Source organism: Sphaerodactylus townsendi, linkage group LG03 (genome assembly GCF_021028975.2).
Source record: "Sphaerodactylus townsendi isolate TG3544 linkage group LG03, MPM_Stown_v2.3, whole genome shotgun sequence".
NCBI classification, from domain to species: domain Eukaryota; kingdom Metazoa; phylum Chordata; class Lepidosauria; order Squamata; family Sphaerodactylidae; genus Sphaerodactylus; species Sphaerodactylus townsendi.
Genome location: NC_059427.1, coordinates 6066259 through 6093121, shown reverse-complemented (window position 1 = coordinate 6093121; position 26863 = coordinate 6066259). Strand labels below are relative to the sequence as shown.

General features: G+C 46.4%; 1 protein-coding gene and 1 long non-coding RNA gene across 13 annotated transcripts in view; both read left to right on the top strand.

Moving 5' to 3' along the window:
* LOC125428537 (zinc finger protein 436-like) overlaps positions 1 to 26863 on the top strand; it is a 774209-nt gene that overhangs the window by 307077 nt on the left and 440269 nt on the right. Inside the window, exons 1-3 of one of the 12 annotated variants that reach the window (XM_048488788.1) lie at positions 3645 to 3791; positions 5290 to 5436; positions 6160 to 6651. The exons of 9 other annotated variants lie outside the window; for them this stretch is intronic. In XM_048488788.1, the coding sequence (XP_048344745.1) occupies positions 6229 to 6651 (423 nt within the window). In that variant the 5' untranslated portion in view covers positions 3645 to 3791; positions 5290 to 5436; positions 6160 to 6228. Of the gene's footprint in view, positions 1 to 3644; positions 3792 to 5289; positions 5437 to 6159; positions 6652 to 26863 lie in introns of those variants that run through there. 2 more of the 12 variants (XM_048488790.1, XM_048488791.1) reach the window with 2 other exon arrangements.
* LOC125428914 lies at positions 22189 to 23341 on the top strand. The gene is made up of 2 exons (XR_007243879.1): positions 22189 to 22577; positions 22940 to 23341. It is a non-coding gene; the product is annotated as an uncharacterized LOC125428914 (long non-coding RNA).

The following is a 26863-nucleotide window of genomic DNA, read 5'->3' as shown; positions in this document are numbered from 1 at the left end:
CTAGGTAAACCAGCCAGTTCCCTGCAGCTTCTCCTGGAATCCAGGAAGTTCCAGAATTTGCTGGTAAATCCAAGGGCGAGGTTTATTTATTTATTTGATTTATTATACCTCTCACCCCCGAAGGGCTCAGGGTGGTGTACAAAGGGATTAAAACACCATAAAATTACGACGATTAAAACTTAAACAATCAACATAGGTTAATTAAAACCTGACAGATGGCGACTCAACCTATAATCTCCTAACCCCCCGTGAGGGGATTGCGCACAGGGATGACAAATAGCCCATTACAGTGGCATGGTCTCAAACTGACCAGTTGTAAAGAATATTCTGAGATTATGAAGAGTGATGAGTAAACCATCTGAGTAAAGACTGAAGACTGATGGGAGGCAGCCCCATCCCTGGACAAAAAGATATTTCATCAAAGCAAAACAATTTCATTTTGAGTTAATCTCTTTTTACCTCACGACCAAATGAACATCTCATTAACTTCAGTGTACCTCCTGCTTTTAAAATTTCCCCAACTAGGAGGGTTCCATTTCCAATTCTTCCCATTGAATTTTGAGGGCAATTACTTCAGACTGCCCAATCATTTTCAAACTTTATTTCTTAAACCAATCATAACCATGAGAAAGTTGGCCCCATCCCAAGCTCAGGGTCTTTTCTGTATAAAAGGGGGAATCTGGGCGTGTGAAAAGGGTGTGTTACGTTTTCCCATTATCTCAGTACACATACAACTGTTTGGCAGGACCTTGTCTTTCTTTGTAGATTTCTGCTGCTTGGATTCTCATCTTCTTAGTCACCTTGGATTACATAATATTGGCCTCTCTCCTCCTCATCCTTGCCTTCCCCCACCCCAATTCATTGCCCCCGTTCTTTGTTTTGTATGTGTTTGTGTTTGCTAGCACTTATGGAATTAGCTCTTAGGTCCTTGGTGCAGGTTCTTGGCAACTTTTTACTCTCATATCCAATAAAATTACTGTTATAATCACTTTCTCATTCTTTATAATTTGATTTTGGAATACCACTACCCAAATCGACCCTAGTATACAGGATCCTGTATTCTTCCTTTTTGAGTCTATGATCCTGTATCATTCCTTTTACAGCTACTTTCTTCTACTCTGGTTCTAATTTGGGGTAACACTCAGAGCATGGAAAGAGATTTTGTCAGAGACGGTCATGAGTAACATCTAAGAACTCACACAAAGGAGAAATCTTGAATTCTCCAAGTGTGGAACTGAATTTGGGTTGATTAGCAACCTTTAATGACATCTGATATGGGAAAAATGTGTGGAAAGAGATTCAGTTGGCATGGGAGTCTTTATGAACATCTACGAACTACATATGGAGAAAACGTAACTGCTTAGACTGGAAAAAACTTTTTTCTTCATTTATAATATTTTTTAAAGATATTCAAAAAAAACAACACAGTAGTACAAACCACATATAATAAATCTCATCTCCAATTCTGATGCCATCAACTTATGGCAAAGAGAAACAAAACATAGACAAGAAAAATGACTGGATGCTTCCCTGTAAGATGACTGAGACTTTACATACTTCCCAAAAAGACATACTATTTATAACTTCAAATTCAAAGAGATGGAGCCTATTCTAAATTTTCAGAATTACAAGACCAGCAGACTATTCCACAAAAATCTTTAACAAACTATGCTCTTGAAATTCTGTTAAAGACATTTTAAAACTGTTCCTAATCATCTTAAAGTCACGTTTCTTTTCCCTCCCCTTAATAATTCTAATTTGTTAAACCAGGGTGTTAAACTCATTTGTTACGAGGGCTGGTGGCAGCGTTACCTTGGGGGTGTGAGGATTCAAACCTCAGCACTTTGTGGCTTTGTCTTCGATCTGCCAGTCATCCCAGAAGATGTGTTTAATGTTTTTGACACCTTCTGTATGCCAAGCAGATGCCATGGACCCAGGTATGTGGGAGAGGGAGAATGGAGGACTGCCATGGTGGGTGAGCGATAACAGTCCCAGAGTACACAGCTATTTGCACTGCACGTTGTTGACCAACAGGACTGAACTCTCTGCCAGCAGTGAAGTGATTGACAGCCACATGGCTCCAGGCTCTCAGCTGGAGAGCAGCAAGTAAAATGTTTGAAATTACCAACCATACAGGGGAAGTTGTTCTGGCATAGCAGTAGATGATATCACCCTGTCAACCTACTGCTCACTTTCTCTGCAATAATCCTGCTTGCATTTGAACAGAACCAAGTTTGATTCCACTTCATGTATTACTGAACAAGCTCCTAAGTGGGGAGGATTCATTTCTCCCTTGACCTCCTGGCCCAAGTGTTTGTGGTGCCTTGAGCAAACTAGGACTGTGCCATCCATTCAATTTAGAAAAAAAAGAGAGAAGTGAAGAATGCACCTTTAGGCACTTATAATTCCAAATGGGAGAAAATAGAAATTCGCCTGATTGTTTTTAGTCAGCTTTAGCATCTGCAAATGGAATATAGTAAACAACACGGTAACTTATGATTGAAAGTTTTAACTGTTTGCTGTTGCTCAAAGTGATCAGTGCTTTAAACAAATCTCTTCAAAACAAAGCAACTACTTGAAGGTAACTATGGAAGACCTGGAAATTTAAACCCACCCACATAGCTTGCTGTTCTCTAGATACTGTTTGGGGGTGGGGTGGAGGACTCTGTCCCTAAAAAGAGAACTGTTTTCACAACAGTTGCTTCATCTGGCATATTCTTCCAGAGTTCTCCGTATGGGAGAGGCCCTACTCCATCCTTCATGTCTGCTCTGAGATTTCAGAGAGAAAATTGTCATTTTTCTTGCAAATACTTCAGGACTTGATTTCGTTGGTGTGAACTCGGCATGGTTTCCAGAACCTGGTGCACAGGGATCCTAGGGACAAGGGGTGACCTTCATGGATCCCAAGCTCTTGCTACACTCATTGTATTCACTGCATTTCAGTGATCCCTGAATGGCTAGGTGTCTTTCAGCTTTCCAGCAACTCAGTCTCACTTCCACCAGCCTCCCAATCATACCCTCTGTGGTTGGAGCTGACGTGGAGGGGCTCTCCGTTTCTCAGAGAAAACAAACTTCTCAGAAGCAGAAAGGGGCCTCCGCTGCCAGCTGCCCTCCTCTTTCGGGGCTCCAAGGCGCCCAGTGAATCTGCGCCAGAGATCAAATGGGTTGGATCCTGTTTGGGGGGAGCGACAGAGAAGCAGGCAAGGCGGCATTTCTTGCTGCCGGAGGCTTGGAGGTGGTGTCTCCCCTTCCCCAAATAGTTCAGGTCCCCACCAGCCTTTCTCTCAGCTAGTCCCCCTTGCCCATTTTCCTCCTTGAAGCAAACCTAAAGCCTGTTTTGCAGAAAGCAGGAGGGGCGGGGCGGAGGGGAGCCCCGCTTCTTTTCAGAGGGGGGTCCCCTTTCCACGGGATGTCTCCGTCCCACGGAAATTGGAGTCAGTGAGTCTGAAATCCTAGAGTGGGCGCCACGGGGTGGGGTGGGGGGTGCGCACTTTCATCTCGCCCTTCTAAGTGAGTAAAGGGGGATTTTGCGGCAGGGAAATGTGGAGTTGGGAGAAGAGAAGGGAGGTCGGAGGCGGGGCTAAACCAGAAAAAACCGCCATAGTGTAAAGCCTTGGGGTGGGGGATTGGGGGCTCCACCACGCTACTCCCTGTAGCACCTGGAGCCGGCGTGTGTGTGAGAGAGACAGAGAAAAAGAGAGGTCCATCCCCCTCCCTTCATTGCAGAGACCCTGCGAATGATTGACGTTTGCACGGTGCGTGGGAGACTGTGGATGAGCCGGGCAGAGGTTGTGAGTTATGGGAAGGCGGCGAGAAGAGGGGGTTGAATGGGGAACTGGGTGAAATACCCCCGCTTTTTTTCTCCATGGCGAATGTCTGTTTTGAGAACATCAATTGGGGGGCGGGGGGAGACGTGTGATGGGATCTGCGCTGGGACCTCCCTCCTCTCCTTGGGCATTCAATGCATGCATGTGCGAAGTAGGCGCTTTCAGACGTGACTGAGTCTGCAGAGGACGTCCCTTCATTCCGGAGGGCAAAGCCCCGAGCAGAGAGCAAAGAGGTCGGAAGGGGTGGGTGGGACAGAAAGAGGATCTCTGGAAGTGGGAAGTGATGCATCCGGGGCCAAAAGCCTCCGATTCCTCCCCACACGGAAGACATCTGAGTGGCTGAATCTTTGCTCCCTTCCATTGGAAGAAAGAAACAGTTTCCTGGCTGATGGAGGAGACACACATAATAGCTTAGAATAATTAAAGGGAAAGAATCACAGTTGAAGGGAAGTTTGGGGGGGGGGGCAGCCATTTCTTGCTCCCCTCTCACAGAAGGAAAGATTTAGTTTTTTGGGCTGCCGCAGTAATGAGAGGGAGTGGTCTGGTGAACTCAAAGGAGCTTGGGGGGGGGGGGCGGGAATACAGGGCTAGGATATGCTAGGAAGGAACGAGATAGAACGGATAGAAAGTGATGAACTAGGAGAAGAGCACCCTCTTGTTCCCCCAGTTCACTCAAACACTTCCTGTGCCAGAAAGAGCCGCTTTGTGCAAAATAAAAAAGTCCCCAAAGAAAGAAGAGTTGGGAAATTAAGACCCACAAAAGATGTGAATAGAAAGGGACTTTCTAGCCCAGGGATAGGGAACCTTTAACACTCAAAGAGCCATTTGGACCTGTTTTCCATGGGAAAAGAAAACACTTGGAGCCGCAAATGACATTTAAAATAAAGATAACACTGTATATTTTGGTTTTTTTAACCTTTTACTCCGCTCATTCTGAGAAGCGCATGGATGTGTCCACCCTGCTGCCTGCAGGGCGGGCAAGGATGGGGCCAGTGGCTCGGCCTCGCTTGGCTGCCGAGAAAAGCGCCTGCGCCCGGCCTGCTGGAGACAGGTGAGAGGGAAGCCTGCGGCCTGGCCCAAGCCGACCCCTTGAGGCATTTAGTGCGCCAGCCCTGCCCCACCTGCAGAGGCCCGGAGCCAGAGATAAGAAGGCCAGCGGCTTGGCTCATGGAGCCGCAGTGCAAGGGCAGAAGAGCCGCATGCGGCTCTCGAGCCGCAGGTTCCCTACCCCTGCCCTAGCCTCTTTAGACTGAGGAGGGGGCTAGTTGGTCAAGGCTGAAGACAGGCAGGAGATATGGGGAGGAAGCCCCCCAGTCCTGCCCCCTCTGCTTCTTGCTAGCCTTTTCACTGCATGCATTTCCATCCTTTCACCTCAGGATTCTAAGATATGCTGCTGTGTGATTTCGTGGAGTCTGTAGGGAGCCCCCCCCCCTTTCAACCCCTTTTTTCTTTCTCTCTATAGAAATCCTGGTCCTCTGCTGCTTTTCACTCCCCTGAGTATTTGCAAATATAGGGAGGGAGTCCCTTCAGTCTCCCCGAGATGATGAACTAGAGTTGCAAGATCCATGTGCTGGATGGAAGGAAAGCGTGAAGGCCCCTGTCTGGCATGGTGAGGAGGCATCAGTCTCTGGTCTGATTCAAACAGAGACAGTAGGCACAACCTTTCTCCTTGCAGTGCTAGCTTTCTGTGTACAGGAATCACGTTCTGGAATCCGTGATGCAAAAAAATGAAATTACAAGTTGAGAATTGGAATCTCCTACCAATCACTTTTATTTATTTTTATTTGCCTGTTCATCTGTATTGTGCTAGTTGTTGCAAAAGTTTGTAATGAAAGAGACTGACTAAAGTCAGAAAAACTCTGAAAGTGGTATGTGTTAATTATTCATTGCTGTTCTATATTCTGTGTTATAAAAAAGAACAAATATGAAGTTTTCTTATTGTTATTTTCATAAATGTAAGTGTTACCAAGTGGGAACACACTTAGAGAAGTGAACTCAAGCAGTTCTTCAATTAAAAAAAATTATTTGATATGCCCCTTTTAATCAAATAGAAGTTACACTTAGCTGGGGGTGGAACACCCAGAACATGGTGGACATGGTGAAACACAAAGAAAAGCCCTCCAAAGTAATCAGAGACAGAATTGTAGCCTCTTTAAAGGGGCAGAGACAGTTACATTTCCTGATGAAACAAACAGGCTTATAAAACACCTAGCTATGTAATACATCAAAATGATACAAGCCACAAGAGGCAATTTTGTTCTGATCCATTGCATATCTCCATTGTCTTTTGTTTTCCTTGTGCCACATTGCTGTCTTCCTCCATCTCCTGTAGGGAGAGGCCTCTCTTCCTATCAAAGGCATCCTTTCACAGTCAGAGGTGACCCAATAGAAAGAGAATGCAATGGAAGAACAGGATCCAGAAGGACCTAGGCCTGGCAAAAGAGCAAGAAAAGGCCCCCATCCCATCCAAGCTGGGAGTGGTGTTGAATTCTGGGAGAGATCTGTGCCAGAGATCCTGGATCAGAAGCCCATGAACTCAGAAGTGCTTTGCCAATGTTTCCGGCAGTTCCGCTACCATGAGGCCAATGGGCCCCGAGAGGTTTGTAGCCAACTTCATGGACTCTGCAACCAATGGCTGAAGCCAGAGAGGCACTCCAAGAAGCAGATCCTGGACCTGGTGATCCTGGAGCAGTTCCTGACCATCCTGCCCCAAGAAATGCAGTGCTGGGTCAGAGGATGCCACCCGGAGACCAGTTCCCAGGCTGTGGCCCTGGCTGAAGGTTTCTTCCTGAGTCAGACAGAGGAGAAGAGGCAGGCAGAACAGGTGAGGGCTTTTACTTCCATGTTATGTCCAATTCCAGCAAAGATATCTGACCTTCTCTGGAAGCTTCCATGTTTGGTCCAAGTGTTAGTCATCCAAATGGGAAATTTAACAACCGGCTTCATCTACCACTTTTCAGAAATTTCTTATCCTTCTAGATTTACCAGTGTTGAAGGAAAACCCTGTAAGATGTGCTGATAAAGGTGCAGAGTCTGGGTGTGGGATACAATCCATTCCTTGGCATCTTCCATTCAGTCTCTTCCCCATCTCCCTTGCTGCTGTTTCAGGTGCGGGATCCATCTGTGAAGATGGAAGCTGAGTTGTCTGTTACAGAAAACTCTCTGTCAGAGGAAGGACAGACCCAGGAGTATACCCAAGATGCCCTGTCATGTGGTAAGGTCTCATTGTGCCTAGATGGGATTGGGGTAGCTAGTTTCATAGAGAGTTCTGCTCAGGAAAATATTGAAATGTTTCTTCACACAACTTGTGGCCTTCAGTCTTATATTCTGAAGGCGAATTGGGCCAAATTTGTGAATATTTAACTTTGGTGAGTGGAACTGTGAATGGGAAAGAAGAATCGTTCTAGAAACCTGAAAAGGGGGCCAGATTTGCAGAAAAATATGAAACCTAAAAAAAAAAGATTGGAGAGTTCTGTCAGTAAAAGCAAAGGGACAGAGCCCTTTCCAGGCATACTTTGGCCTTTGAGGGAGAATATTTTGGGCCAGGCCTGACTAATGTTGTGAACTGGAGGTTGGGGACTTCCTGGAGATTTTATGGCTGTGGCTGGGTATGAAGAGGTCTCAGGTGCTGCCATAGATTTCACCCTACAAAGCAGCCATTTCTCCAGGGGGACAGATCTCTGTCATCTGGAATTCAGTGGTAACTCTGGGGAGTCTTGAGCTTGCACCTGAAGATTGGCAAACTTAGGCCTGGCATCAACTTCTGGGTGAGACTTGATACCACTCAACTTGCATGACTCAACTAGGCCTGTCTGCTTGCCACTATTCAACATAAGCCACCCAATGAATCCAGGGTGTTGGAGCAGCTGGAGGTTCAGAGTAAAGTCTGGAAGATCCAGGTTCAAATTTTCATCTTCCTGTGGAAGTTCACTAGGTGATTTTGGACCACTTGTATACTTTCAGCTTAGCCTACCTCACAGGATTGTTGTGTGGATGGAAAGGAAGAGAGGAGACTAATGTAAGCTGTTTTAAGAACATAAGAAAGAGCCTGCTGGATCAGACCAGAGTCCATCTAGTCCAGCACTCTGCTACTTGCAGTGGCCCACCAGATGCCTTTGAGAGCTCACAAGCAGGATGTGAAAGCAATGGCCTTCTGCTGCTGCTGCTCCTGCTCCTGAGCACCTGGTCTGCTAAGGCATTTGCAATCTCAGATCAAGGAGGATCAAGATTGATAGCCATAGATCAACTTCTCCACAAATCTGTCCAAGCCCCTTTTAAAGCCATCCAGGTCAGTGGCCATCACCACCTCCTGTGGCAGCATAATCCAAACACAAATCACACGTTGCGTGAAGAAATGTTTTCTTTTATTAGTTCTAATTCCTCCCCCCAGCATTTTCAATGAATGCCCCCTGGTTCTAGTATTGTGAGAAAGAGAGAAAAATTTCTCTCTGTCGACATTTTCTACTCCATGCATAATTTTATAGACTTCAATCATATCCCCCCTCAGACATCTCCTCTCCCAACTAAAGAGTCCCAAATGCTGCAGCCTCTCCTCATAAGAAAAGTGCTCCAATCCCTCAATCATCCTTGTTGCGCTTCTCTGCACTTTTTCTATCTCTTCGATATCCTTTTTGAGATGTGGCGACCAAAACTGAACACAGTACTCCAAGTGTGGTTGCACCACTGCTTTATATAAGGGCATGACAATCTTTGCAGTTTTATTATCAATTCCTTTCCTAATTATCCCCAACATAGAGTTTGTCTTTTTCACAGCTGCCATGCATTGAGTTGACATTCCCATGGAACTATCAACTAAGACGCCCAAATCCCTTTCCTGTCTGTGACTGATAGCACTGACCCTTGTAGCGTGTATGTGAAGTTTGGATTTTTTGCCCCTATGTGCATTACTTTACATTTTGCTACATTGAACTGCATTTGCCATTTCTTAGCCCACTCACCGAATTTATAATGGTCTGCTTGGCGCTCTTCACAATCCTTTGCGGTTCTCACCACCCTACATAATTTGGTATCATTCGCAAACTTGGCCACCATGCTACCCACACTGTTTTGGTCCACACTGGAGAAAGGTGGGGTAAAATGAAGTAAATAAATAATAAATACAGCTGAAGATGTGAGGGTGGTGCATGGCTGAGAAAGAGAGAATGAGGCAGAGAAAGGGAAGAGGATTTGGGGGTTCTCTAGAGAAAGGGAAAGAGAATATAATGTGGGGGGAAGCAAGGGAATGTGAGCAGCCCATCCCACAAGTCCTTCAGAGTTCTGTACCGTGCAAGCCTGGTGACCACAGTTTTCCTAGGTAGAAGTTGCTGGGGATGAAAACATAAAGGTAGGTTGGCTGTGAAGGAGATGTTTGTCCAGGTTAGGAAATTCCTGGGGATTTGATGGGAGGGACCTCAGAAGGGTATAATGTCTTAGAGCCCACTCTTCAAAGCAACCATTTTCTCCAGGGGTATTAGAGTTGGGATGTTGTGTGGTTTCTGGGCTGTATGGCGGTGTTCTAGTGGCATTTTTTCCTGACGTTTCACCTGCATCTGTGGCTGGCATCTTCAGAGGGTTCTAGGCTTGTCAACCTCTAAGTGGATGCTGGAGATGACCTGGAATTACATCTGGACTCCAGATGACAGAGATCAATTCTGCTGGAGAGAATGACTTCTCTGGAGAATTAACTCTGTGGCATTATACCCTGCTGATGTTGCTTCTCTCCCCAAACCTCGCCCAGCCAAGGCTTCACCCACAATCTTTAAGAATTTCCCAAATTGGAGGTGGCAACCCTTTAGGGATAACTGATCTCTTAAAGTGAGAGATCTGATGTGATTACAGGAGGTCTCCAGGCCCCATCTGGAAGTTGGTAACATATACAAGCATTTGAGGACTTTTATGTCATGCAGGCAGCTTATCTGCATAGGAGAGATATTAAATAGATATACACTGTAGCATCCCTGTAGAAACTATGAGATAGTGGATATGTACTTTGAATGGCATTTTCTTGTGAAGATTCTCTTGTGAAGATTTACGAGCCTATTGTTATGAAAGAGATGAACATACAACTTGACACTGATGACCTTCCCTGAAGAAGAAATATATATGAAACCAGATATAACCTGTATATATAGGATAACCTGTAGCACTTGGACTTAAGCTTTATCTGATTTAATATCTGGACTTCATAATTCCTTTTTCTACTAGATTATACTTTGCCTTTGTGACTCAACTTTACTTAATTTTTGCTCTGTTTATAATATGTGGTTTGCTGTTCTTTGTCCTTTAGTGACATTTGGTGGTATGAAGTTAATACTACAGTACATTTAATTGTTTCCTTCTGGATACTTTGCACATATGTTTGTGGACTTATGTTCATAGATTTTTTAAATTGAGTTATTGATATTTACAAACATTCTTCTTGTACGTACTATCCCTTTGTTTTTCCATTATCTACTTGGAAGTTGGCAACCATAAAAGAAGAGACAGAAGAAGGAAAAGAGGAGAGGGTATGAGGGCTTTCAGAAAGAGTAAATAGTGGCAGAGAGTTAAAATAGATGCCTCTCATTAGTCCTTGTGATTCACACTTCTGTTCACTAATTTTGATGCCCATAAAAGAGGATTGGACAAAGTCATGGAGGCAGTTCCTCACATCGATTACAATATTCATATCCCACCTTTATTCCATGAGAGATACTCAAACACCACAAAATAAATGATAGACAAGCTGGAACAGGTCCAGTGGAGGGCAACCAAAATGGTAAAAGACCTGGAATCCACGCCCAACAAGGAGAGCCCAGTCACGTCTAAAGTCACGTCTAGATTTTTGGCCAAATGTAATTAGATGCTGTGCAATGTCATTTTCATCTTTTTTCATCACACCTGCCTGGACTTAGGGGCATGTGCAAGGGCCCAGCCAGTGGCAGAAGAACCTGCCTGGACCTTTGGTCTGATCCAGCAGAGGTGCTCTCACTTTATATGCTCCAGAGTTCACAGGACAAATTTTAAGTATCACAGAAGTCTGAAGTGTGTCAACAGAACTTACAGCGCCCCCAAGATTTATAGGTGCCTTGTGCCTCTCTTCTGCATCTTCCACAAGTGTTACAATTCTTTTTGAGTGTACATAGGGCAAGGTTACGCAGCCCTGTGAACGTGTGTGTGAGAGAGACAGAGAGAGAAACCCGATTCACACAAGCAAACAGAACAGGAAGTGAAGGCTAATACCCTTTCTCCCGCTTTTTTCTCCCTTGCAGTCAGTCAAGAGACAGTGTTGTTTCCTTTTCTTTGTGGAGGTATGGAAATTGCTGCTGCTCTTCCAGTCAAGGTAAGGAAGACAAGGGGGGGCAGCCTTTCTCAGGGAGGCTTTCTTCCTGCAGTTGGTGCTGAGGGGCCCAGGCAAGAGGCTCTGAACATCAGTCCTTAGACACATGCTGGGCTCTCCATCAGGCACCCTCCCAGAAAGCCCCCTTCCAGAGCGCCCTCTCTGCCTAGCATGATCTCTGAAGAGGGACTCAGGCTTGCTTTTTTTTTTCCAGACTCCAGTTTCATTTGAGGAGGTGGCTGTGTATTTCACCAAGGCAGAATGGACTTTGTTGGATCTGGACCAAAGGTCTCTCTACATGGAAGTCATTCTGGAAAACTATGGGAACATGGCCTCCCTGGGTAAGGATTTTTAATAGCTGGCCAAGGTGCAAATTGCTGCTTTTGTGATGATATATTAATCAAAATAGTGAACAGCAATCTGCTCTTTTGAGACCTTCCCCACTACTTGCTTCCTTTCGGAAGTCTTGAGGTGAAGATGTGACAGTGGAAGCAATCTGCACCATAGCCAAGCAGAGCAACCCAAGTCATCTGCTTTGCCCAGAACAAGTGAGGCCAATGTTGTCCAGAGAGGGTGGCCTGAGGACAATGTGGGACCCTCAGAAAGACTCTCAGTCATCAACCATTTCAACAAAGTTGTCCTCCAATGGGATTACGGTCATGCTGTCTGACTGTGATATGAAATGGATCTGTCCCGGTTGTGCTGGTTGTGCTTGTAGGCTTTCATCTTTAAAAAAAATTCAGTTGATTTTGTATTAAATTGTATTTTAAAATTTATTTTATTGCATTTACACCCGGCTCATTCCTGACCATAGCCAGGTTTGGCAAGGCTTACCAATATATAAAATAATATATATATCAAAATATAACTCTTGGATGAAATTAAAATACTAAAAATATTACATGTCTCCACATATGGCAAAAATTATAGTAACCTCATTCAGCATCCCCAATCTTCCATTACTTTTCCTATGATAATGAGAGATGTAACATGGATCAGATGACAATAAAAACATAAACAGGAGGACGAAGGGGGAAGGCACTCTGATTAAAGTTCATAACACTAGATGGCCATTAATGTTTGATAGTCGATGGTTGATGGTTGGGAGACCAACAAGATGGGGCAGGAGCAATGGATGTCCTCAAAAGCCCAGTAGAACATCTCCTCTTACAGGTTCCTGCAGAAATTACTAAGATCCCCTTGGTTCCTGGTGTCCGCTGACGGAGAGTTCCACCAGGCTGGAGCCGGGGCCAAGAAAGCCCTGGCTGTGGTCAAGGCCAACCTAACATCATTGGGACCAGGGACCACCAGCAGATTTCCATTGGAAGATTGAAGTGCCCTCTCTGGGCAATATGGGGAAATGCAGTTCCAAAGATATGAGGGTCCCAGACCACTCAAGGCACTGAAAGTCACAAATAATACCTTGAACTTAAAAGGAATAACCAAATATAAAAGTAGATATAAAAGAGTAAACCTTTATAGACAAAACTAACAGAAAGTGTGTGTATATATATATATATATATACACACACACAAAATGAATCTTGGCATCACACTCTAAATTTTAAAGAGCTTTTCTTATCAGTTATTATTTAACTAATATAATTCTTTTAAGTTAAAAAAAACCTGCTAAACCTTGATTATATGACTACGATTCAAACATCCTTATACATAATTGGCTAAGGGTTCGAACATCTGATGATGAACCCTTATCCAATTACCATGCAGGACACACAGGGACCCAACCCCTGTGCATTCTGCAGTACCATTGGCAAAGGCCACCCCACCCCCAGAAGAAGCCGGGCCACAAAGGGCCCAGGAATAGGTGCCCTCACCCCCTCCCACCTCCCCAAGCCAAGCTGGGGTGCGGCAGGCCTGGAAAATGCCCCCCTGCCCACTTCCGCCCCCAAGTCATGGTGGGCCCAGAGGGCCCAACAAACACCCCCATCCTAACCATCTACATCCCACTCCCCCCCACCCCTAGCCACACCTTTCAACCCCCACTCCAATACTCACCTTCCCACCCCCTCCCCACCCCAAGCCACTCCTCTCCACTCTCCCCCTATTCTCATCTCCCACCTACACTAAGCCACACCTCTCCCACCACTGAGCCACAAAAGCAGAGCCAGGTCAGTGGTGCATCACAAGGAAGCGTGGGGTGGACTCTGCTACACCCCCACTAAAGCCCATTGCAGGGGAGATGCTTCCTCTTCAACCTGTTGCTAGTGCCCATTGCATCTATAGGGAGCTAAGGATGTTTAGCCCCAACTACCTCACAAGATGCCTGCTGTGGGGAGGAAAAAGTAATGTGATTTGTAAGCCACAATGAGCTCTTTAGAGAAAAGCAGGGTATAAAAACCTCATCTTCTGTTCTATTTAATCATCAATAATCTATTCAAAAGAGCTTTACAGCAATTCAAATTTGAATGGTTGGGGAACAATTCTTTACCCAATTTCCCCATTAAAATACATGCTGAGAGTTTGAGATGGGATAGACAGGATTTGAAAACTGCTGACCTAGGGGGCTTGGCTGCAGAGAAGGTGTGACCAGCAGCCTGTTTATTTGGGGAGGGGGAGATCTGATCAAGGAAACACACATGCATTAATGAGTAGTGTCTGATCAGCTTCTCAGCTTCTTGTGTAGGTGCTGACTGGTCATCTTTCTTCCTTCCAGCAGGACATATAGAGGAGACAGTTGGGGGATTCCAGGGGTTCTCTGAGCAAAAAACCAAGGAGGAAGACTCAAAAGGAAACTTCAGGGTTGGAGATGAATCAAAGAGTCAAGGGGAAAGCCATCCAGATAAAAAAGAGGATAAGCCTTTTCCATTCCAAGATTTTCATGAAATCCTAGTCCAAGAAGGGTCAAGCAAAACAAGAAGTAACAAAGGCCTCCATACTAACCAGCGAATCCCCCCCAGAGAAAACAAAAATGAATGTGTGGCCTTTGGAAGTACCTTCCATAAGAACATGAATCTTCGTAAAGGGCAGGATTTCTGCAAAGTAATGCACATGGTAGAGAAAGCATATAAGTGTTTGGAGTGTAGAATGACCTTCTCAGATCAAACCCAATATGAGATCCACAATGGAAAGAAGACCCATCAGTGCTTGAAGAGTGGAAAGAGGTTCCTTTACAAGGTAGAGCTCCCTAGGCAGCAAAGAACACATACAGAAGAGAAACCTTACAGCTGTTCAGACAGTGGCAAGTGCTTCTCACAGAAATCAAACCTTGTTCAACCCCAAATGATTAATTCACAAAAGAAGCCATTAAACTGCTTAGGGAATGGAATGATGTTTTCTGAGGCAAGAAAAAGTAAAGAACATATTCTGAAGCACAGTGTAATGAAGGAATATAAATGCTTTTGCTGTGGGAAGTTCTTCAGATACCGATCACAGTTCCTTGTGCATCAGAAAATACACAAAGTAGAGAAACCTCAGCCCTCAAAATGTGGGAAGAAATTCAGTAAAAGTGGCAGTCTTAAAGCACAGCAAAGAACCCACACAGGGGAGAAACCTTTTGAATGCTCAGATTGTGGGAAAAGATTCAGTCACAGTGGCAGTCTTAAAACACATCAAAGAACCCACACAGGAGAGAAACCTTTTGAATGCTCAGAGTGTGGAAAAAGATTCAGACACAATTGCAGTCTTCAAACACATCAAAGAACCCACACAGGAGAGAAACCATTTGAATGCTCAGAGTGTGGAAAGAAATTTAGACACAGTTGCAGCCTTCAAATGCATCAAAGAACCCACACAGGAGAAAAACCTTTTGAATGCTCAGTCTGTGGAAAAAGATTCAGACACAGTTGCAGTCTTCAAACGCATCAAAGAACCCACACAGGAGAAAAACCTTTTGAATGCTCAGTCTGTGGAAAGAGATTCACTCAAAATGGTCATCTTCAGCAGCATCAAAGAACCCACATAGCAGAGAAACCTTTTGAATGCTCACACTGTGGAAAGAGATTCAATAAAAGTGACTCTTTGCAAAACCATCAAAGAATCCACCCAGGGGAGAAACCTTTTGAATGCTCAGAGTGTGGGAAGAGATTCAGTCACAGTGGCAATCTTAAAACACATCAAAGAACTCACACAGGGGAGAAACCTTTTGGATGCTCGGAGTGTGGGAAGAGATTCAGTGACAGTGGAAGTCTCCAACAGCATCGCAGAACTCACACAGGAGAGAAACCTTTTGAATGCTCAGTGTGTAGGAAGAAATTCAGTCAAAGCAGTCATCTTCACAGGCATCAAAGAATCCACACAGGGGAGAAACCTTTTGAATGTTCAAAGTGTGGAAAAAGATTCACTGATAGTGGAAGTCTCCAAAAGCATCAAAGAACTCACACTGGGGAGAAACCTTTTGAATGTTTTGAGTGTGGAAAGAGATTTAGTTGTAGTACCTATCTTCAAAAACATCAAAGAATTCACACAGAGGAGAAACTGTTTGAATGTTCGGAGTGTGGAAAGAGATTCAGTTGGGGTGACAGTCTTCAACAACATCAAAGAACCCACACAGGGGAGAAACCTTTTGAATGCTCTGAGTGTGGAAAGAGATACAGTAGGAGACACCACTTTCAAAAGCATCAAAGAACCCACATGGGAAAAATCGTTTGAATGCTCAGAGTGTGGAAATTGCAGCAGCTACTTTCAAAAACATCAAAGAACCCACACAGGGGAGAAACCTTTTGAATCTTCAGAATGTGGAAAGAGATTCAGTCACAGTGGGAAACTTAAAACACATCAAAGACACACACATTCTCAGAGTGTGGAAAGTGATTCAGGAAAGGAATTCCATAGAAGCAGTGTAAGGAATTCCATAGAAGCAGAAATAAAAGGCTTTTGGGAGTAAAAGTCCATTTATTAAGACATCTTAGGAAAAGTCTCTTTTGGTGACACGCGAGTGGCAGGAAATGGCACTTCCCCGCTTCAGAAGCACAGGTTATAACACCATCTCACCCCATCCTCTCTTCCAGTTTCCCATGGGAACGGTAAGCTCTTCTATCTCCCGCGCAAAGATAAAGTCTCCGCCGATGCATTTGGCCCATCGCCCGGGCTGTGGGAATGCACTCCACAGGTTACTTCACCATCAACACCACTGAATCCTTTACACTCTGCCTCCCTAATAGTGACCCTTTTCCCCAGGTTGCATGCGGAAAGCGCACGGTGGAAAGTGGTGAAATAAGGGTGGGGGGCTTCAATATTTTCAGAATAAACCCATTGATTATACCCAGAGGAATATCCCAATCAATTTAGACTAAATATTGCAAGCGCTTATGACAAAAGCTGTTCATATAGCGCCAATTCTCAGTAGTGCCCTTGTGGCCATCAATAATAGTCGGTGGGGGCCTCTCCGCTGGTCGTACAGGCATCGGAAGCGGGAGCCTCCTTGAGCAAGTTTTTCGGAAATGGAAGACAGGGATGGATGTTACTAAGAGAGTTAGGCAAATCTAAGCTGGCAGTGACATCATTAATCACTTTAGTAATCTGAAAAGGTCCCACAAATCTCTTGCTAAGTTTGGAATACACGCACCGCCTCTGAGATTTTTTTTTGGTAGATAAGTACACCCAGGAGCCCACACGCAGAGGAAAACTGTTGCAAGCGGTGTTTATCCGCTTTGCGAAGCCTTTGGGGAGTCCTTTGTTTGTTGTAAAGCTGGTCTGGACCGACTTCCATCCCTCGGCTAGGGGATGAAATCCATTATTGAAATTCTGGGGGGTCCAAAGTTGCCGCGGGTAGTTGTGGCAACGGGCGAAAGGAGCCACTGTGACACAATTTCAAAGGGGGCTTTCTTTGTACTACTATGAACTAAGATTGTTAGAAAGGGCGCACTTCGCAAACGGAATAAGCTCGCACCAATTGCCTTGGTGGCAGCTTGCGTAACAACGTAAATACTCGCCCTAGGGTTCTGGTTCTGCTCTCTCCGCCCTCGCCGTCACTGTGGACGTGGTGGGGGGCGGAGACGGCCGCGGCGGCCCTCACCAACCCCAAAAACGCTTTCCAGAACTTTGAGATGAGTTGGGGTCAAGGGGTCGGAGACCACCTTAACGGGGGCTTTGTTCTACCTATAAACATGTTGAATAAACAGCCGCAGCCAACTTGGGAGCCGGAGGGATTTGAAGCACATGAAATAAAATGGGCTTGTTTTAGAGAATAAGTCTACCACCACCCATAAAACCGTGTTGCCACGACTTTCGGGCAAATCTGTAATAAAATCCATGGAGATGACTTCCTACATGGAGGCTACCGGGAGAGGTTTCAACAGTCCATGGGGCTTTCCCTGGATGGTTTTGGCCTCTGCACAAACCGAGCAGCCTCGGTCAATGTATGCTCCTTACCGTGTCTTTATGCGCATTGCGCTACCACCAGAACTGCCGGGCGGTTAAATGCAGAGTTTTCAAAAAGCCAAAATGTCCAGTCGAACGGGCATCGCGGGCAAGTTTCCAAGAACCCGCTTTTCGCGGAGGGGGGGAGGCATCGCATCAACATTCCTCTCCTCGGCCAAACTCCATTCTCCAAACGCAATTGGGAGTCTCCCTCGTCATTGAGGTTCGTGGCAGCCCCGGGCCTCCAGTTCCCGCAGGGTGCTGGCGAGATTAGCACTCGAACAAGTGGAGGAGTAGCGGACGCTTGAGATCGTGGGTGACAGCCAACCCCAACTGGGAGGGGGAAAGAACAGTGCGTGGAATGTCTCGTAAGGCAGCTCCACCCCCCTCCCCGGGTAGGCGCGAGAGCGCGTCAGCCAGTTTGTTGGTTTTCCCAGGGAAAAAAAGGACTGTAAAAGAGAAACGAGAAAAGAAATCGGCCCAACGAAGCTGGCTTTATGGACATCTTGAGGCAGAGCTGTGGTTTTTATGATCCCACCAAACTTGAAAGGGGTGCTTAGCCCTCTCCCAGCCAGTGGCGCCAAGTGGAGAGTGCTACTTTGATGGTCAGTAGTCTCTTTGTCCCCCACAGTCCAGTTGAGTTCGGCACCAGAGAATTTTTTAGACAACAAGGCACACGGAACCAGCCTCTACCATCTTTATTTTTCTGCAACAGGGCTGCTCCAAGTGCTTTATCCGGGAGGCATCCACGTGAACTGCAAACAGGAGACCTGGGCCAGGGTGCTTTGTGGGATAGGTCTGGAGGTAAACGCAGATTTTAACAGCTTAAAGGCTGTTTGACATTCCTCAGACCAGGAAAGGGGGGCCCCGGGCTTCATGGACAGTGGATCTTTACCCTTAGTGCTGCAGAGGTCTGTGAGAGGGAGAGTCAGTTCAGCTTAATTGGGGTATAAAGTCAATGATAGAAATTAGCAAAACCAAGAAACCACTGGAGTTCTTTTGCGGTTGGTGGGAGTAGGTGGCCATTGGAGGACTGCGCCAATTTTTTAGCAGGATCCACTTTTAAGCCCTCTGCCGAGCTCCGGTAACCTAAATAGTCAATGGAGGTCTGATGAAAGCAGCATTTGGAGAGTTTGGCAAAGAGAGAGTTGTCAAGCAAGCGTTTCAATACCTCTCGAACCAACATTTCATGCTCTTCTATGGTTTGTGAGTAAATTAAAACATCATCTAACTATACAACAACTCCCTCGTACAGTCAACCATGGAGCACTTCGTTGATAAGGGCCATAAAAGCTCCGGGGGCCCCACTTAACCCGAATGGCATTATTAAATATTCAAACTGTCCAAACTTTGTGTTAAACGCAGTCAGGTGTTCATAGCCTTCAGCAATTCTGACTCTGTAGTAAGCTTCTCTCAAGTCCAATTTAGTAAAAATACGTCCTTTGCCGAGTGCATCTAAAAGGTCCTTGATCAAAGGCAAAGGGTATTTATTGGACAGGGAGACCGCATTGAGACCTCGATAATCTGTGCAAAGCCGTAAAGACCCATCTTTCTTTTTGACAAACAAAACGGGAGCAGCGTGTGTGTGTTTGGTAGCCCGCCGTATGAACCCGCGAGCAAGGTTCTTGTCCAAGAAGGCACGAAGTTCCTTCTCCTCATTGGGACTCATGCGGTAGATTCTACCTTTGGGTAGTTGTGCCCCTGGTTGTATGACAATTTTACAGTCAGTGTCTCTGTGGGGTGGCAACTGATCGCATTCCTGCTCCTGAAAAACTCTGGCTAGATCATGATATGCAGGTGGGATGCCAATAGAATCGGGAGCAATCACTGAGGAAGCCAGGGAGGGGTGTGTGTCAGGAGACGTTGGGTTTTCTCCCCAGTTCATGTGTTCACCGCAGGGAGGGTCAGTGAATTCTAAGATCCGTTCTTTCCAAATGAACTTTGGTTCATGTAACAATAGCCAAGGCATGCCCAAAACTATGGAGTGTTTGGCCACTGGCGCCAAAATAAAACTAATTTTCTCCCAATGGTCGGCGCAACGGAGGAGAACCGGCTGTGTTTTATATTGGGCCGGTCCTTCGTTCCCGAGGGGGCTGCCGTCCATTTGGGTGAATGGTATGGGCTTAGCCAGGGAAATTCGATCCAGACCTAGCTCCTCTGCCACCTGGGGCCGCATTAAGCAGTGGGAGCAGCCGGAATCCACAAGGGCCGAGGCTATAATGCGAGTGTGTTTAGCGGGGTTGGCCAGAAATGCTTGAACAGTAATGGGAGCGCTGCCTTCACTCACCGCGTCAGGAGTCGGGCCCATGTCCATGGGGGCTGAAGAAAGGCAAACAGCTGCTTCCCCCTCCTCTGCGTCGCCTTCGGTAACCGCTTTAGACGAGCCTGTGGGAGGCGGCCCTGACCTGCGTGGTGGTTTGGCAGACGGAGTGCGCGGAACTGGAGCGGTTGGTTTTTGTTTCTTGGGACAGTTGGCGGCTAGATGACCTGGCCCTCCGCAATAAAGACACAATCCCAGTCGGCGACGGCGTTCAGAGGTGGTTTCGGTAGGGGCGGCTGGGCTTGACTTGGTGGACACAGTAGTGGTTTTCGGGCGTGGGCGGCCTCCTTGACGAGCGTATTCCAAACGAGACGCCACTTGGGACCCCAATTGGATCCAATCTGCAATAGTACGAGGAACCCGAATTAAAAACACCGTTTCACGTAGCTTGCCGTCCACAGCATCCGAGAAGTATTCGCATTTCATGCGTTCAGGCCACTCAGGAGGAAGTCGAGCAGCCGCCGCACGAAATTCACGGGCAAATTCTGCAAACGGGCGGTTGCCTTGCTGGATGGTTTTGATGGTGCGGATAGCTTCATTCTCGGCGCCTGGATCTTGAAAGCGCGCTCTTAAGGCTTGAAGGAATGCGGGCACTGTGCGAGAGTCCTCATCCTGCAAGTCCAAAATAGTCACGAACCAGTCGGCTGCTGCCCCATCCAGGACTGAACCGATGTCCCGTATTTTTTCGCGCTCAGACCGGTATAAATCATCATAGTCTTCCAAGTGGGCATTAAGTTGCAAGATGAAGTAGGGAAGTTTGGAAGCGGTCCCATCAAAACGGGCTGGTATCGGGGGCCGGTAGTAGCCCCGTTCGACGGCTCTTGGCGCCTGCTGGGGAGGTGGTTGCGCGGGTTGAGCAGGTTGGGCAGGCAGCTGTTGTACGGGAGGGGCCGGAATCGGGGGCGCTGGCGGTGCCGCTGGCGTTTGGGTGGCAGGACCCAGGTACGCGGCCCCCCTGGCACCGGCCTGATCAGTAACAGCATAGACTCCAACTTGGGGCTTCCTGGTCTGCTGCCTCCTTAGTTCCCTCTCCAACGCAGCCAGCTCCCTCTCCTTGCGAGTCAATGCATCCTGGTGCGCATGCAAAGCAGCTCTTTCTCGTTCCAATTTAGCCAGTTCGTCCCGTTTAAGGGCTTCAGTGAGCTCGCTTTGCGTGCGCAGAGCCTGAACGCTTTCGCGTTGCCGTTGTAAATCCAGTCGGGAATGTTCCAGGACTTTATCATGGACTGACAGATTCTGGGCATATTGTCGTTGGAGCGCTTCTTTGGCACGGTCCAACTCGAGCTGGACTTCTTTACGTTGCTGTTCCCGGTCCCTCTGCAGGTTTTCGCGCTCTTGCTGCAACTGTGCCCGTTCCTCCTCCCATAGCTGGCGTTCACGGTCCCATGCCGCTTGGGCATCTCGCAGTCGCCCCACTTCCTCATCCCAGTCCTCTCTCGATGGGAGAGGAAACCGGTCCGGCTGGGAATGCAGGCTTTCTTCGGACTCTTCGTCGTCTGGAAGCGAGGCTTCGGAGACACCGTAGCCGCCGTAGCCACCGGTGGCTCCCCGAGGCACCTCAGGTGCGGTCGCTGGCCCGGGATTAGGGGGGTCCGATTGGGAAGCGATACGGACACCCCTCCCAATTCCAGGTTTAGTCCCGGTGTCCTTTGGACGGGCCCCAGTGCTGTGCCACGGTGGTTCCTTGGGAGCATCACCAAAATACGAGTCCAGGAATCGTTCAATGGATTCCTGGGTTGCCGCATGAAAGGTGGTCAAGCCCGTCTCCTCCATGACAGGTTGCATCTGAGGTTTGTAATCCACACGAAAACGGGTAGAGATCCGATCCACAGGCGCTCGATCCATAGACAGCGCCCCAAACGACTCATGGAAGTCCCCATGGTCGTCGTCACGTCCCTCGTTCCAACGGAGTAAAGGAAGACTCGTGCTGATACGAGGACGGGAAAGAGCCACCAGCGAGGCCCGTTCTCCTGCCGGTTCCTCCAGATCCAGAAGGGAAAGGTCGGAGCCCTCTTTGGGGGCTACCGCACCTTCCGCAGTAACATTCAACCTCTCCATCGCAAGACAAGAGGTCCACTGCACAGGAATATAGATGATTTAGGATTCCTGCCACAATGTAAGGAATTCCATAGAAGCAGAAATAAAAGGCTTTTGGGAGTAAAAGTCCATTTATTAAGACATCTTAGAAAGCTCAAGTACACGCAGTGGCAGGAATGGCACTTCCCGCCAGAAGCACAGGTTATAACACCATTCACCCCATCCCCCCTTCCAGCTTCCCATGGGAACGGTGTCTTCATCTCCCGCGCAAAGATAAAGTCTCCGCCGATGCATTTGGCCCATCGCCCGGGCTGTGGAATGCACTCAAGGTTACTTCACCATCAACACCACTGAATCCTTTACAGTGAGAGTGGAAATCTTCAAGTGCATCAAAGGACACCCAGAGGGGATAAAACTTTTAAATGTTCAGGGTCTGGAAAGAGATTCAGTATGAGTCTTGCACAGCATCTCAGAACAAAACACATCGGATAAACCTTTGGAATACTTAGAATGAGGAAAGAGATTCAATGAAAGATACACGTATGAGCAGCATTTGAGAACCAACACAAAGGAGAACCTTTTCAGTAAGGCCCCTGTACCCTCTTCATTTGAGACATTTCAATTTGATCCCCAATCTTCTCTTTGTTCTTTTGAAAACTGAAGGTGCAATGTGGGAATCTTTGGAATAAGTTTGAGAGAGTGCTTCTACTGGTTATGCCCAGAGCACATCTCATCATGGAGGCAGGATGTCACTGAGGTCGTTACCAAGGAATGGGGCCCGGGGCCTTGTGATATCATCAGTGGAGAGAAGAGACAGTAAGCGATATAAGCGTGATCCAGTGAATCCTAGCTACTCTACCCATTACTCTGGTCCCTGGCACCTTTTATTAGGGTTTTGGGAAGGCGGGAGAGCAGGAGAAAGGTTCATAATTCATGGCCCTCTTGAGGGCAGTGTACATGCAGGAAAGCGTCTGCGTCAGGTCAATTCCATCTGTGACCTATGAGTCATAGGGTCTTGTGACAGGTGATTGCATGCCTTAGAAGGCAACAGATGGCATGAGCATTCCTGTCTCTATCTGAGAGCTTTGCTGGGTTAAACAGCCCCCTACAGTCACTAAGGCTTTTACATATATCCCTCAGCCCCAAGGCATGTATACAACCATATCTCTACTTCAAAGAATATTTCATCAAAGCAAAACAAGATCATTTCCAGTTAATGGCAATCTTCCCAGAGCCATCAAAGCAGCCCAACATCCAGTCAAATCAAACAGACCTGATCCTTTGAAAATTTCCCCACACTGGAATGTCAAGTGTCATTTGCAACTCTTTTCATTGAATTTTTAGGGCCATGGAATAAGCCACACATCCCACAACAAGGTTTTCTCTTTGGAGGTCAGCAAAGCATATGAAACCCATTATGTGGCTCAAGCCAGTGAGCTCAGCCAGAAACTTCTCTGTATCGTCTGGCAGTTTTATGGAATAGAATATGGGATTTCTATAACTCATAACATTCCTTAGAAGTGAAGTCGGCCCGCGGGGGTCGCAAGGAAGAAGCCATATTGAGATTGTCCTGTTTATATAGCCAGCATAAGGAGGCTTGTGTTGTGTGGATCCGACAGCTCTGATCCGTGGGCCTGGCAACTCTGCCGTGTGCTAGTCCCTGGCACCTTTTATTAGGGTTTTACTGGGGGCGTGTAAAGGAGGCGGATAGGCAGGAGAGCGGGAGAGCATCATGTGATGCATGATCTCATGGGGCTGCTACGTGCAGGAGGAAGCGTCCGCGTCTGGGTCTAATCCATACCTGGGGGCAAGAGCCCCTTCGTCCCTTTGTCTGGGACACCTGGTGACCGTGAGTCAGGTAGTTCATGACCTGTGACTCACGGGGGACTGGGGGATGGGAGAGCGTGTGCGCCCAGAAGGGCGCAGTTGGCACAGGCATTCCATGCGCTCTTTCTGCGGCTCTCCTGGGTTCGCGGGCTCACCCCTACAAGAAGAAATAAAGCCATGTTGCCAATTCTGGATGGGGAAATTCCTGGAGATTGGGGCTAGGAGCCTGGAGAAGAAGAGGTTTGGGGAGCCTGGAGAAGATGGGGTTTGGGATGGAATATCAAATATTACATGTGGGGGCAAGCCACTTGCTCCCTGTTTCTATAGTCTGATAGGGGAAAGATGATCAATTATAATAAAATGCAATAAAAATAAAATAATCTGGAGATTATTCCAGGTCTCTAGACTTGGCCTTGAGATTGGCAACTGTCAAATAAGCAGAGAAGGAAAAGTGGCCAGAAGCCCCTGTTTCTTTTCCCACAATTTACACTTTCAGGTTGTGAGATTGGAATGACAATTGCAGCTTGAATGCTCCAATGTGCATCATCTGACTGGAAAGGCAATGAGCCTGTTTTTCAGCATTCTAGATAGGATCTCTGAAAGGGTGAAATAGTAAGCGTCACAATTCCTAGAGAAAGAAGATAACTTGACTTGCCACAGTTCCTTCCAACTTCAGTTCCTTTCTGGTGGAAAATGTATTTTTTTCAACATTGATTTACATATATGTTACCTCTCCAGATATCAGTTTGAGGTAGTTCACAAAAATCTACAATGCCCTGAAAGAGTAAACAATACATAAATCATCAGTATTAAAATTTACTTCCTCCTCTAAGAAAAGAATCCAAATGAGGTTGCTTTGCATGTTGAGGGCTCTTTGATTCTCTTCCTCCCTTCATGCTGATGGACCCACCTTCAGTCATACATAGATAATCTGAGAGTATCATCAAGGGCCTTCACTTTTAATTTGATGGGTCAGGAAGGAGGGTGATGGGCTGCTAGAGGGAGAAATGTTTCCAGGTCTTGCTAGTAGGGTGTATGATTAATTTTGAACTGTTTTGTCTTTTTTTCAAGCAACTTTATTTTATCTGAGCCTTTAGGTTTCCATTTTGTTTAGTATTTTTGCTGCTGTATCAGTGGGAGGTTTCCTTATTTTTCATTATGCGTGTTGGTTCTTATCTGAACATTAATGGTTTCTGTATTCACTCTATGCTAACAAGTGTTGTGCTTAATAAAGTGTGTAGCTAATTTCAGGATAATTACTTGTGCCTGAGTTCCTTACAGTGTGATCCAAAAGGGCATAAATCAGACTCAGTTCTGCAATTTCTACCACATTGGCCACTCTGGCTGGCCATAGATCTCCAAGAGGCTCTTTTCACAGGCTGAGACTGGCCCTTCTGTGGCCTTTCTTCCACAGGACACTTGCGTGGAGACTCCAGAGATTGAATCTGGAATTTTCTGCATGCAAAGCCAATGTGCGCCGTCTGAACCACAGGCTTCCCCTCCCTTGACCTCCTGGCCCAAGTATTTGTGGTTCCCTGGGCTTAGGATTTTTCCACCCATTGAAGTGAAAAAAAAAAGAGAGCGAAAACTGAATAATGTACTTTTCATTCAAAATGGGGGAAAATAGAAATTTGCTTGATAGATGCTAAAACTGATTAAAACTATTTTTTTTAGCACCATGTATATTGAATGCAGTAAACCCTACTGTAGCTAATGCTTGAAAGTTTCACATATTTGCAGTACGGTAATTCAAAGTGTTTCTGATCAGTGCTTTAAACAGCTGTGGTTTAAGTTGTAAATCTCTTTCTTGCAAAGCAACTACTTTGTGGGGTGCTAAAATGCCCCCCAGAGATAAATTTCTGGATTAGCCCCCATTTGAAGAAGAGGGTAAGAGTTTGGATTTATACCCCATCTTTCTCCTGTAAGGAGCCTCAAAGTGGGTTACAAACTCCTTCTCTTCCTCTCCCCACAACAGACACCTTGTGAGGTGGGTGGGCCTGAGAGAGTTCTCACAGAACTGTGACTGCCCCAAAGTCACCCAGCAGGCTTCATGTGTAGAAACAGGGAAATAAATCCAGTTCACCAGATGAGTCTGGTGCTCATGTGGAGGAGTGGGGAATCAAACCCAGTTCTCCAGATTAGAGTCCGTCGCTTGCTATGTTATCCTCATTGTTTGCTGCACATTCAAGAATGCTTTTTTTTGGGGGGGGGTTCCCTAAGCTCTCTAAAGGCTGACCACCAAAGTGGAATTTGACCTGGTTTTCACTATAGTTGATTCTGATAGATCTTCCTCTGCTGCTCCCTCTACCATACTTTTCCAGAATACATCAGAATGGAGGGTGCAGCACACACACACACACACACACACACACCCATACACACAAACCCTGCAGGAGGGAGAGCTGAGGGCTCAGCTGATAGCTGCTGATAATCCAGGCACCCCACCCCTCGCATGCACCAGGTTTTCTGGCAAATCTTGTCAGGAAAGTGTATGCTGCCACCTTTTTGAGGGAAAATGAGAGGTTTCTTAACAGTAAAAAAACCCCAAGAGTTTATTTGCAGGATTCTTCTCAATTTGATGGTAAAGAAATGTTACACTTTTCTTTTTCTTAAGCAGAGAATACTTAGATGTTACATCCATATCTTAGTACTTTAGCAGTTTCACAGAAAAGGCTGTTTTGGTTCCAAAATATACTTTCATACACTCAGTTAAGTCCTTCAGTCCTTTTAAACTGATTCCTGGGGGAAAGCCGACAGGAGCTGAGGTGACTTCGGTTCGGAATACAGAGTCCATGGGGATGCAGACAGAGAAGGAGGTTTTTTTAAATCAACCACATACAAGTGAGGAACATAGCAATGTGATAAGTGATAGTGTCTACAAAAGGCTAGAGGGCAAAACACATAAATCCCAGGTTAGGGACAGAGACAGAGTATACAAGTGTCTCTATGCTAATAGTAGAAGCATTCGACCTAAAATGGGGGAGCTGGAGTACAGAGTTTTGAAGGAGGACATTGATATAGTGGGCATCACAGAGACATGGTGGAATGAGGAGAACCAGTGGGATGCTGTTATCCCAGGTTACAGGCTCTACAGGAAGGATAGGACAGGGCGTATTGGGGGTGGGGTGGCCCTCTACATCAAAGAGAGCATAGTGTCACATAAAATAGACAATGCAGGGGGAGCTGATTCCTCTACAGAAGCACTGTGGATATCAA